Here is a 13,915-nt window from a genome sequence, read left to right on the forward strand (position 1 = left end):
CAGTACAGACGCAGCCCTACTTACGAAAGAGATTACGGAAGATCGTTCATAAGTTGAATTTGTTCGCAAGTTGCTTCAGTGTTATACTTGTATGTTTAAGGTTTATATTAATATGTTTAACTACAGCACTGTCCTCTACGTGGATAAAGGTGCACACAATACAAAGTCTAACTTACAGCAATGTCCGGATATTTTTCAACATCCCGAAAAAAATGTTCATATCTACCGTTTTGCGCAAGTCTAATGTTCGTAAGTAGGGGATTGTCCGTATAATTTTTCTGTCCGTCTGTCTGTCTGTCTTACAATTATGTCCGGACCGTGAAATCCTTTTATATACATCTACTATAATGGCCCGGGTCTATGAAACCCTGATAACATTCAAATTATACTCAGATACTAAAAACCAGAATGGCCGAGAAAATTATGTTAACTGACATTGCTGGTAAACCCGTGTGTCTTATTTGTGGAGATTTTGTGGCCGTAATTAGGGACTTTAATGTAAAACGGCACTACAAGACAAAACTTTAGAGTAAGCTGAAAAACCTTGAATCCAGAGAAAAGATACAGAAAGTTGAAGAAGAATATGAAGACGTTTTTCACTAAAGAAAAGCACAAATTTTATTTATATTTTCCGTTTTTTTTCATATTTTCATTTTTATAGTTTTGACAGGAGATATTTTTATGGAGAGCAATTATTTTTTAAATATTTGAGATATAATAATGTATTATTCTGCAAAGGTGTCAGGCTTTGACAGTGTGGATGACGAGTCCAAACACAGCGATCACATGTTCTCCTTCAGAAGTCCAAAGCCAGAAGAATGGAGCGAAGATGACAACCCGCCATATAGCTACTATGTTTTCCACATGTACGCCAACATCATGGTCCTCAACAATCTCAGAAAGTAAGAGCTTCCTCTTTCGCTAAATCGTTTGTCAAACATTCGGTTTGAAGTAAGGTTTTTTATTTTTTATGTTTTACCTGGTGAGGCTTCGCAGTGGTGCTGGGCGATACTGGTATTGATCCAATCCAAGTAAATACTGGGTTGTAACTGTCAGAACCAGGACAGATACAGGACCCAATCGCGTGACGTTCTCACACAAGCCTTTTATTTCATGGGTAATGGGGAGTCATGCACGTTAGGAAGCCGGTCTGGCGTGGAAGGACAGGAAGCCAGAGACCGACGAGATCGATAACGAATCAGGGTAACGAAAATAAACAGGCGAAACTAGACGGGAACAAAAACTGGAGAAACTAACAAACAGGACAAAAACAGACGGAAACAAAACTGGAACCCAAAACTAAACGGTACAAAAATAAACGGGAACAATACAAGACTGGAGATATCACAGGAAAACAGGATCCAGTCAAAACTACGTCTTGTGGGGCAGAAGTTCGTATGACGGGCTGACCTCACGGGAAAACAGGATCGGGTCATAACCCACATCTTGTGGGGCAGAAGTACGTTTGGAAGATATCATGGGAAAAGAGGACCGAGTTAGAACCCACGTCTTGTGGGGCAGAAGCTCGTATGACGGGCTGACCCTGAAGCAAGAGAGCGCTGAGCTTTATACAAACAGAAAGTCAATCTCTCAACGAGCTGCAGCCGTTACCACACGGGCGGGGCCAATTGGGTACCACGGCAACTGTGACACACATGGATGGGGCCAGTTGGGCACCATGGCAACCGTGACACACACGGGTGGGGCCAATTGGGCACCACGGCAACCGTGACACACACGGGCGCGGCCAATTGGGCGCCATGGCAACCATGACAGTAAAGATTAATAATATTCCCATACTGATACTTTTTACTTGCAAATGTGATCATCATTGACTAATTGACGCCCTTTTTGCGTCAGTTTATACGGGTGATTACGATAAACACTGCACAAAGATTGTAAGCACTAAAGTGTTTTCTCTTTTATCAGATGACTACAATGCAAACTTTAGCTGTATATCAAATACATACAGATATTTCTAGAACAACTTAAGAACTTAAGTCAAGAGAATCAATCCAAAAGTATGTAGTGAAAATATTAATATAAAAATGTCAACACTGCAACTGTAACTTCCATTGCACAATATCTTGAAAAAACAGTGGGAAAATTGCAAATAGTGTAAATTCAGTGTGGTTTCCCTCAACCATTAGAGCACGGGTACACAGCCTTTCACGGGCGTATCGAGGCTGAATCACGGCCAGAAATTTCTGGCCGTGAAGCAGACGCTGTTGGGCGCTGTTGGACGCTTTGAGACCGCCATATAGACGAGATACAGCAGTGCTTTACTCGCGGTCGGAAATTCACACGCGGTTGGCCGCGCGAAAAAGTTTTGAGCTGCTCAAAACTTTGAGCACGTGTTAACCGCGGGCGGCACACTAGGAAATGACGCGATCGACGTGCTCTGGCCGCGGCCGGGGCGTGGTTACACATGGGTAGGACGGGAAATTTCAGCGGGTAATCGTGGGTGGAGCATGGTAATAGCATGTTCTGCGCCTGTATCACGGTGTTATTACGTGAAATTAGCGTGTTACGCGTGTGACAGTCAAACGCCTTTCTCCGCGTATATACAGCGCGATTTGCCGAGCGCACGTCAGTTGTGCTCGAGACGTCAAGGGGTGAACATGGATCTCCATCACCGTAGTGACCTCGTCTTAATCCATTTTTATTTCTTGACATTTATTTTCATTTCATAACAAGATAATAAAATAAAAATGAAAAACTATTACAATAATAACATATTGGCTTCTTCGGTGCCATAGCTTGAAATCTTGATCTTCACGGGACTGTGTCTTGAGCGGTTATGATTTCTACAGCCCTGTGTTATGCCGAGAAATGCATCCCTGCCGAGATTTGCATCCCCTCGCTACTACAACCACTTTTACCTCGTTTTATCTCACTTTTATATCACTTTTCGGGAATGTAATGGCGGACATATAACCAAATCCACTTCGTCTTGCATTTGTTGGGAATGTAATACAACTTAAACTATTCCGTCTTTGTTTTTGTTGTGAACGTAATCGAACGGTATTGCACACCGTATATAAAATCCCCCCCCCCCCCCCCCCCCTCGCGTGAACGCGCATTCAGCTGCGCTTCCAACAAAAGCGATCGTATTCTATATAAAACGCTTATTAAAACAATAAAGCGAGCTAATTATAACAATTGGGAGATCCTAGTTTATATAACGCGTTTAAACAATAAAGTGCGATCGTATTCTACAAAATGCGTTTGTTAACGCGGATGAAAAAGTCACCAACGTCAATGCACGCTTCCAACAAAGGCGATCGCAACAGAATGCGCGTTCACGCGAGGGGGGGGGGGAGGATTTTGCGTAGGAGTCGGATTTGGGCACAACTCCGGCTCGGGAGCTTTTATACCCGTGGTCCACATGAGAAAATGACGCGGAAATGACGCGATGAGGAAGCGGAACAGTCGCCGGCGTTTGTTTTGCGGACATACCACCGGGTTGGCCAATTTTGCGCATTTTCCACCGCGGGCAACCACGGGCAAAAAAAAAAAACGCAAAATTTTACCCGCGATACAGACGCAAACGGCTGTGTGACCGGGCCCTTAGAGTCGTAGGGGCACCAAAATACATTTACGATAACAAAAGTCAAGACAGTCAAACCAAATGTATCAGCAATGCAACGATAACACAAATACGGTGTGACAAATGTCAACCAGCCTAATAAAATACCTTCCATTGCTAAATGTTTTGCATTAAAGTCAGCAGTGCAAATAAAGTCAAAACTTCTACCTTGAGTATCCATTTATGAATGAATCAATTCATTTTAGGTGTGAAACCTGATTCCCTACTATTTATGTTCTATAAAATACAGTGCATTCGGAAAGTATTCACAGCGCTTCACTTTTTCCACATTTTGTTATGTTACAGCCTCATTCCAAATTGTATTAATTTAATCTCATATCTAAAAATTCTACACAAAATTCTCCATTATGACAAAGTGAAAACGTTTTTTTTTTTACTTTTTTTGAATTTATTAAAACTAGAAAACTAAGAAATCACATATACATAAGTATTCACAGCCTTTGCCATGAAGCTCAAAATTGAGCTCTGGTGCATCTTTTTTCCACTGATCATCCTTGAGATCTTTCTACAGCTTAATTGGAGTCCACCTGCAGTAAATTCAGTTGATTGGACATGATTTGGAAAGGTACACACCTGTTTATATAAGGTCCCACAGTTGAGTGTGCATGTCAGAGCAAGAACACCAAGCATGAAGTTAAAATAACTGTCTGTAGACCTACAAGACAGGATTGTCTTGAGGCACAAAACTGGGGAAGGATACAGAAAAATGTCTGCTGCTTTGAAGGTCCCAATGAGCACAGTGGCCTCCATTATTCGTAAATGGAAGACATTTGGAACCACCGGGACTCTTCCTAAAGCTGGCCGGCCTTCTAAACTGAGCGATCGGGGAAGAAGGGCCTTATCAGGGAGGTGACAGGGAACCCGATGGTCACTCTGTCAGAGCTCCAGCGTTCCTCTGTGGAGAGAGGAGAGCCTTCCAGAAGGACAACCATCTCTGCAGCAATCCACCAATAAGGCCTGTATGGTAGAGTGGCCGTACGAAAGCCACTCCTTAGTAAAAGGAACATGGAAGCCCGTCTGGAATTTGCCAAAAAGCACCTGAATGACTCTCATGAGAAACAAAATTCTCTGGTCTGATGAGACAAAGATTGAACTCTTTGGTGTGAATGCCAGGCGCCACGTTTGGAGGAAACCAGGCACCGCTCATCATCAGGCCAGTACCATCCCTACAGTGAAGCATGGTGGTGGCAGCATCATGCTGTGGGGATGTTTTTCAGCAGCAGGAACTGGCAGACTAGTCAGGATAGAAGGAAACATGAATGCAGCAATATATAGAGATATCCTGGATGAAAACCTGCTCCAGAGCGTTCTTGACCTCAGGCTGGGGCAAAGGTTCATTTTTCAGCAGGACAACGACCCAAAGCACACAGCCAAGATCTCAAAAGATCGGCTTCAGAACCACTCCGTGAATGTCCTGGAGTGGCCCAGCCAGAGTCCAGACTTGAATCCGATCGAACATCTCTGGAGAGATCTGAAAATGGCTGTGCACAAACGTCTCCCATCCAACCTGATTGAGCTTGAGACTTTTTGCAAAGAAGAATGGGCAAAACTGCCTAAAGATAGGTGTGCTAAACTTGTGGGATCATATTCAAAAAGACTTGAGCCTGTATTTGCTGCCAAAGGTGGATCAACAAAGTATTAAGCAAAGGCTGTGAATACTTATGTAAATGTGATTTCTTAGTTTTTTATTTTTAATAAATTCAAAAAAAGTTAAAAAAAAAACTTTTTTCACATTTTCATAATGGAGTATTTTGTGTAGAATTTTGAGATAAGAGATTAAATTAATACAATTTGGAATGAGGCTGTAACATAACAAAATGTGGAAAAAGTGAAGCGCTGTGAATACTTTCCGAATGCACTGTATGTTTTCTTTCTTCTGTTTTAATCTCATGTCCCTTATTGTCTAATCTGCCTTACATATTAAATACATCTTTCACAAGAGTTTGTTTTTTTGAAAGTGTGTCTTATAATCATGTGCACCCTATAGTCCTGAAAACACTACCTTTCATTGCACAATATTTGTTTTCAATAAAATCAGTAGTGTAAAGCAAGTTAGAGGTAAGATCGGGCCAAATAAAAGCACCCGTGCCCGACGCAGGCCCGAGGGGTATTAAACCCGACCCGGACCGAGCCCGACTAATTAACTGGATTTGCTGGCCCGGCCCGAGGGGGCCGGAAATTACATATTTTATTTATAAGGAGGGGTGATTTATGATAACAAATTAAACTCTGCCTTTTGTTACAACATCTAGGCCTAAGTTAAATAAAACTGTATAAACATTTACATCTTTTATATTTCTGTGTCTGCACTGCAGATGTTACATTAAGCGACAATCTGTCATTGACGGTTTTTTTTTTTTTTGAGGTAGCGAAAACATTTAAGGGCGTCCGTCATTTTGACGACTTGATCATTGGGCCATAATCCACAGCAGCAGTAGTAGTACGTCCTTAAGATTTTAGCGCAGCACTTTCATTAAGCGGGTGTTGACGTGTTGTGCCCTTTTCCGACTCCTATGAAAATCCCCCCCCCCCCCCCCCCCCCCTGATCGTATTCTATATAAAACGCTTATTAAAACAATAAAGCGAGCTAATTATAATAATTGGGGGATCCTAGTCTATATAACGCGTTTATTTAAACAATAAAGCGTGATTTTATTCTGCAAATTGCGTTTTTTAACGCGGATGAAAATGTCACCAACGTCAATGTACGCTTCCGACAAAAGCGATCGTATTCTATATAAAACGCTTATTAAAACAATAAAGCGAGCTAATTATAACAATTGGGAGATCCTAGTCTATATAACGCGTTTATTTAAACAATAAAGCGCGATCGTATTCTACAAATTGCGTTTTTTAACGCGGATGAAAATGTCACCAACGTCAATGTACGCTTCCGACAAAAGCGATCGTATTCTATATAATACGCTTTAAAACAAAATAAAGCGAGCTAATTATAATAATTGGGAGATTCTAGTCTATATAACGCGTTTGTTTAAACAATAAAGCGCGATCGTATTTTACAAAATGCGTTTGTTAATGCGGATGGAAAAGTCACCAACGTCACTGTACGCTATGATTTCCGCAATCACAACTAATTGTACACAAATAATATTTATTTGATTTACTATATTCCTTGGTCTAGTATCCATACATAGTTTAAGTATATATTTTTAATGAACATATATTTATAATTATTAATTAATTAAAAAAAAAAAAAAAAAAAAAGCAGGACCGAACCCGACCCGACCCGACCGTATGACTGACATTTCAGGCCCGACCCGGCCCGAAATTGCCTCGGGTTCGGGTTCGGGCTCGGGCCATAAATCTTAGGTCTAAAGCAAGTGAACCCACAATCAAATCCAATTTGAAAGTTGTAATGTACATAAAATCTTATATTCCACTAACAACCTTAAATAAAGTGCTGGTTAAAATGGGAAACCGGTGTCGATCCCAGGACAATCCGATGCAAGTACTTGCTCAGTATCCATGATGACAAAATTTGTTTTACTTTTTTATCGACTTGTTTGGGATTTTCAGATAATTTTTGCTGCTAAACTTTATTGCACTACTTTTATGGCATTATTGTTACGATGCACCATTTTTGTTGTACTTTTTCTACAACTTAGACTAGTCTCCAAGTATTACTTAGTAAATGTTTTTGCCTATTTATCCTGGCATTCTTTTATCTTATGTTTCCCTTTTAAGCCTTAAATATGTGTTTATCCTGGAATGCCATGTCAAATCTCTTTGCAAACAATGTTCACTACGTTATTATGGTTCAATGACAATCAAGACAATACAATTCATTGACTCTGCAGGGAACGTGGCTTGAGCACCTTCCAGTTTCGCCCCCACTGTGGAGAAGCAGGCTCCGTCACTCATCTGGTTTCTGCCTTCCTGACTGCTGACAACATCTCACATGGACTCAATTTGAAGAAGGTATTTAACACCTTGACTTTCCGCCGGCAGCCCGCTTGACTTTTGATAAACGAATATGTGTCAGTACGATGTTACCAGTCACTGAAATACATCATGCCACATATTATTGGAAAGCTTAAACTCTTGGGATTCAATATGTCATTTCATTATACAATCTTCACAGAAAAAGCACAATCAGTCTGAAACATGATACCCAAAAACTATAAAGCCGAGGTAACTCGCCATCATGTCCCATGGCTGTTGTCACGTGGCTTCATTACAACAAGGACTATCCGTAGAATCAAACCATGTAAAATATTTGCTCCAAAACACCCGACAATTCCGACAGATAAATATAAATCTTCTTAAAGAATATGTGCTTCGTTGGAAGTTGCTTCTTGACCTTCGTTAATTTCGCTCCAAACCTCACCCTTGTGCTAATGTGGGACCCAATGGTCTTATTGGTTTCAAACTGGATAATGTGTGCAAGAGTGCTTTTGGTAATACACCAAGCAAGGTAAAGTCAAAGCAGCCTTGCAGGTCAGCTCAAGTATCTGAGAGGCCTAATCTAACACAAGCAAGTATTCAATTATACACAAGCATCAGTATTGTCACACGCCGCTGACTGTCAATGCTGAGGTTCGGCTCATCTCTGAATGATACTTTACACCGAAAAACAACAGTGGCTAAATGATTTGTTTAATGTGGAGGAGCAAACTCCTATCCCAAAAAATATCCTGGAGATGGATGGGTGCCACCTGACTGTACTTGCCCCAGAAACACTAGAGGATGTGGTGCCCCGACAACCCTGGCAGTCAAGGGGTCCATTAACCTTTAACTTCACACTCACCTGGTGTCTTCTATTCATCAATCATCAGTAGGGACTAAATGCCAAATATAGCCGCTCCAGTTAGTTGTTGCTTGCCAGTTTGTTTGACCACAATGATTAGTAGTAATTGGGGGTCATTCCGAAGTCAACTATATGGCACTAAATATTTTACATTGTACATTTAATTAAAGGATATTTCTCAAAATCATTAAAATATTACTTATTTTCCAAGACGTTTTGATTAAGTTAGTACGTCACTTCCAAAATAAATGGATATGAATGTTGTTCAGTTGTTATTTTTCTTTTGTCCCGAATAATTACAGAATAGCATTGCATGTTCAACATTGGCAGATTTCTTTTGTTCCTCATTTCTAAACCCTACATTGGTAATACTTGCAAATAAACAACCACTTCAGCAAGATAAATTGAAATATTTACATATGTACAAAAAAGATAAAATAAAAAAACAATTTTAACCTTGTTATGTTGTTCACTCCCGAGAGCTCTTAAACTCAGTTCGTTCGCGAATGACACATTACTAAAAGCGATCACTGAAGGCCTAGATGTAAAATGCACGGAGCACTTTTGCTCATTATTTACGTATCTCCTTGATTTCACTTACTCTAAAATGTGAGTTTGACCATTGTGATATAGCACTTTCTATTGACCAGTCACTATTTCAATAAAACCATCTCACCAAATGAAAACCTTAAGAAGCTAAATGAAGGATTCACAAAAGATTGTTTTTTTCTTCATAGAGCCCTGTGCTTCAGTATCTGTACTACTTGGCCCAAGTGCCAATTGCAATGTCACCGTTGAGTAACAACAGCCTGTTCTTGGAATACTCCAAAAACCCTCTCCGAGAGTTCCTTCAAAAGGGCCTCTGCGTTTCGTTGTCTACAGATGACCCAATGCAGTTCCACTACACCAAGGTAAAGTTTAACTCAACTCAAAGGTATTCCCAAATTCTCAAACATGCAAAATGTGAGGAATTAGTACATCGTGTTTACATTAAATCAATGGATATTTAATTGGCATAGTCCGATAATTTTCCGAGATAAGGCATTTTGAAAACATCCTGTCTTGTCTTTGACTTCCCGAGATTTGACGGGTGTGAGGAACACCGGCATCCGAACAAAGCCAGTCACCATATTGGTACACGCCCCACTAGTGTGCGGTGCAGGACCATCAGGTTCTGCAATAGTTTTGTCCCCCTGGCCATTAGACTGTTAAATGGTCAATCACACACATAGCAAGTCTACACTGCTGCTAATCTGTTTGTCTGTTTTGTTTTTTTACACTACTAGGAGTTCTTTATACCTAGCCACTCCTTTGCACATCTGTTCTCCTCTGCACTATCGTACTACAGTGTTATTGTTACTGTACAGTGACTTGTTTACCTGACTGCCCATTTTGCACATCTGGTTAGCTGCTACTCTTGCACTCTTTGCACTATTGTATAATACTATACATAGCCATATTTATTTAGTATATTATTAGTACTTCAATACTCCAACTCAATACAACATTTTATTTGTATCTGTACATTCAAGGAAACTGTGCGGGTCAGATGTATCGACATTTCGTTTTGTATACACGTGTACTAGAATGACAATAAAGTATATCTGAATCTGAAGAATTAAGAGTGCTTTAGGCCGAGTTTTGGTCGTTTTTTTGTGGAGAATGCAAATGTGTTCTGTCGCACGTGAACGCAGTAATGGCAAACCAAAGGGTGAGCAGCCAAAATGGGGCTAACTGGTAAAGATGACACACAGACAGCTAGCGGGGGCTGACTGGGTCAAAAGGTGGCCGCAGCCCCTGCGGAAAACGCGAGGCTGGCTGACCAAAAAACATGCAGTGAGAACCCAGGCTAACTAGGAACCCGCAACTAAAAGGCATCAACGATAAAATACTAAAGAATAATAAAAAAACCAAGGAACATGGCAAAACGGACACTAACGCCAGGCTAGCCGGTCAAAAAAGACGAAGTGAACAGCCAGTCTAACCAGGAACCAACAACAAAAAGTGTCAACGGCTTTGACGACAAACACGAAGACAGCTGGGAACACGGAAAACTAGCACTAACGCCAGGCTAGCTGATCAAAACACATGCGGTAAGCAGTCAGGCTACCCAGTAACTAATAACAAAAAGCCGCAACGGCTTCTGCGATAAATGCGAAGGCGGACGTCAATAAACAGACCATGGTAAACAGCAATATGGCGCTAACATCAGGCTAGCCGATCAAAAAACCCGAGGTGAGCAACCGGGATAACCAGGAACCAACGACGAAAAGTGGCAACGGCTTTGTCGACGAATGTGAAGCCAGCTAAATGCGATGTCGGCCGGGTATAAACAGACTAAAGGATACAGCAATACTGGTACTAACATTAGGCTAGCCAATCAAAAGACACGCAGTGAGTAGCCCGGGTAGCCGGTAACAGACAATGAAAAGCGTCAATGACTATTGCGATGAATGGAAAGACGGCTGGGATCAAACAAAACCAAGTAACACGGCAAAACCGGTGCTAACATCAGGCAAGCTGGTGAAACAACAAACAGTGGGCAGCCAATGAACGCGCCCTCTGCAGCCCTTACGCTGTGACAAAATTATACTAACCATGACACACGTGGAGAAAAACACAAACAAAAGCCACGATCGCCTACATCAAAGGAGTCTGTTTTGGAGCTGGCCTCCTATGTTGTGCCTTTTCCAGCAGCTGCCCTATTGTTTTATTGTCTGCTCCTATCTTCGGTGTTTTTTCTTCCCGTTTTGACAACTACACTATGGATTACTTCTATCCTATGGACATGGGTTTTAACGCACAAGAAATGCGTGTATTCAAGGAATTTCAACTCCTTGCCCTGAAGAATGATGAAGGGGCCTATCGTGGAGGAAAAGCCGGAGCTAGCGAAGCGGCTAGCGGCGTTATAAGTCTTCGGTACCATCCGTAATCATGGTAAATGCGAACTCACGACCAAATAAGATCATCGAGTGCTGGTGGAAAACATCGAAGCGCACAGGGAGCGCAGTTGCTGTGTTTTGCGGAAACGTGGCTCACGTTTAGCATTCCGGACGCTAACGTGTAGCCACCCGGAGCTACCCGGAGCAATCCGGCTTCAACGCCGCTAAACAGAGACACGAAAGCCGGGGGGAATCGGAGAGGAGGCGGACTTGCTAACACGAGGTGGTGTATCCCTGGATTTTCACAAAGAAAAGTTTTCCATCTGCCGCAGGAATGTCGAATTTTTGGACTGGCGTGACGTCATCCACTTCGCTACAAGCACCCCTAGGGCATCATGTTCATCTGTTAATAAACAACAGGGTAGACTGCTGGAAGTGTGAATTTCCCTACGGGGATGAATAAAGTATCTATCTATCTATCTATCTAATGGAATTTGCGTGGAATTTTGTGTGTTTCTCCCATTACGTCAGAGCTCCATGGGAAACAAGAAAGATCAGTCATCTTTGGGACTAATTTTCTCGAGTTACCTGAGGCGTGTTCAGGAGAGTGAGCGATTGCTATCGCTAGCTATCGCTAGCTTCTGAATGGCCAATGATTATTGAGCGCTCGCGTGCCCGAGTAATCACGGGAGAAAGACCGCTTACTTTGATTTCCAACATGGCGTCGACAGTGCAGAAGATGGAGGATCTCACCCTGACGAGTGCTGTTGGCGATGTAATATATCGTCTTACATTGCCTGGTAATGTTTGTGAACAATGCAAGACAGGTATGACCCTTCCACTGCGTTTAGGATAACCTTAACTGTGTCAATATGCGAACTGTCGCTCATATCAGCCAACTCGCTCAAAGCAAGCTGTAGAACGAAATCCATTGTACTGTCGTCGGCCATTTTGGATCAGTAAGGCAATCACAGTGAGCGATTACAAAACGTTCAGCAGTGCGCGGCAAGCGATTAACAAGCGACTACATGTCTGATTACTCTCCTGAACACGCCTCCGGCCCTTGGAATATTTTGCAACATATTTGCATAATTATGTGGAGGAACATTGCACATGTGCCTAATTGAAAAAAATGTGTCTTTTTGGGAATACCTTAAATCAATTAATTGATAGAAAACATCAGTAATGTTTGTAAATGTGAGGCTATTTGGTATTGTTGCTTTATTTATCAGGCTACTTGTAGAGCAAGTAAAATGTATGCTAACGAATACAATGGGACAAATGACTTTTAGGAACCGTTGATGGAGGAATACGCTATTGCAGCCCAGCTGTGGAAACTCAGCACCTGCGATGTGTGCGAAATAGCCAGAAACAGCGTTCTGCAATGTGGACTCTCGGACCAGGTTGGTTATCACGTTTTTTTCTAAAATGGGATGTTAAATTAGGAGAATTTCCATAGTACAAAACTCCTTAGCAAGTATCCATGGTATTACATGGAAATGAACAAGGGCTTTTTGTTATTGGATTAAATTGGGTTTATATATTTCCTTGAATTTCTGAAATCTTACAAAATCTTTTTTGGGGGTTATTTATTCGCTTCTTTAAAGGGACAGTGTGCATTATTTGACTGGCACACGTCATTGTTTATATAATGAAATTGCAGCAAGTGAAATGCACAAGTGTATGGTGTAGTCACTGTAGTGCAATCAAAAACCAGTCCCAAAAAGCACAAGGAAGAATTCAAAGTATGGAGACTCAAAGGGACCAAAAGGCACGATATCAATTATCTTTTTGCCCAGCCTTTTTGAGGCTTTTGGGTTTCCGTAGCATGGACAATTATGTCATCTCCTTTTAGGTGAAGCTCATGTCATGTGATATGAAGACTAATTTCTCAATCTATGACTATTTAAAAATGCATATTTGTAGAAAGTTAATGTATTTTTTTTATTATGAAGGATTTTTAACTACTAGGAGGCGATACAATTGCAAAGTGCTTCATGTATAGCACACATATGCATTATTTCATAATAGTTGATGCAGTTTTGCTTGTTATTTAAGTCAATGGGTTTTTTTGTTCTGTTTTTTTACCAATGAAGATTTTTCAACACTAGGAGGCGCTACATAATAAACACTGTCTTAATTACAGTGCACACCAGCTAAAAAAATATATTTTATGTCACCACATTTTACATTAAATGGCTCTTTCAGGAACAGCATGAAATTGTATTGCTCCGTTGCCGATCAAATTTATAAATTCAAAATTGGTAGAAAATAAAATGTTCAATCCAATAAAAGATTTTACTCTAAATGCATGCTTCAGTGTTAAGTGAGCAAATAATAAAACAAAAATGTGAGGCTGTATTTTGTGGCAATAAACTGTACCCTAGACGCAAGATGAAAGTGAAATGTATTATATTGTGAAGGAAGATGATTGTAAATGAGATTTTTGCCAATGAAGCTAAAAGCCTATTTTTTCAAAAGGAAATACAACAAATAGACTACAGATAGAATAAAGTCTTGAGACTTTCCAAAAACTTCCTGCGATAGTCAAAGCCCGCGTATCATCAATATTATAATAAACTTTATGGCAAAATTGTATTGGGAACATGATCGCCTTTACTTTACTTTACATTATACTTTGAGGCCATCGTGTGG

The 13,915-nt window shown here is 40.9% G+C and overlaps 1 protein-coding gene across 2 annotated transcripts in view; it reads left to right on the forward strand.

The window, feature by feature from the left end:
• Positions 1–13,915, forward strand: part of ampd3a (adenosine monophosphate deaminase 3a) — a 31,259-nt gene that overhangs the window by 14,672 nt on the left and 2,672 nt on the right. For both annotated transcript variants that reach the window (XM_088334425.1, XM_088334426.1), the window contains exons 10-13: positions 739–902; positions 7,429–7,549; positions 9,116–9,289; positions 12,553–12,663. In XM_088334425.1, the coding sequence (XP_088190551.1) occupies positions 739–902; positions 7,429–7,549; positions 9,116–9,289; positions 12,553–12,663 (570 nt within the window). The remainder of the gene's footprint in view (positions 1–738; positions 903–7,428; positions 7,550–9,115; positions 9,290–12,552; positions 12,664–13,915) is intronic.

This window comes from Urocampus carinirostris, chromosome 4 (genome assembly GCF_059441175.1).
Source record: "Urocampus carinirostris isolate Australia breed hairy pipefish chromosome 4, RoL_Ucar_1.0, whole genome shotgun sequence".
Classification (NCBI taxonomy): Eukaryota; Metazoa; Chordata; class Actinopteri; order Syngnathiformes; family Syngnathidae; genus Urocampus; species Urocampus carinirostris.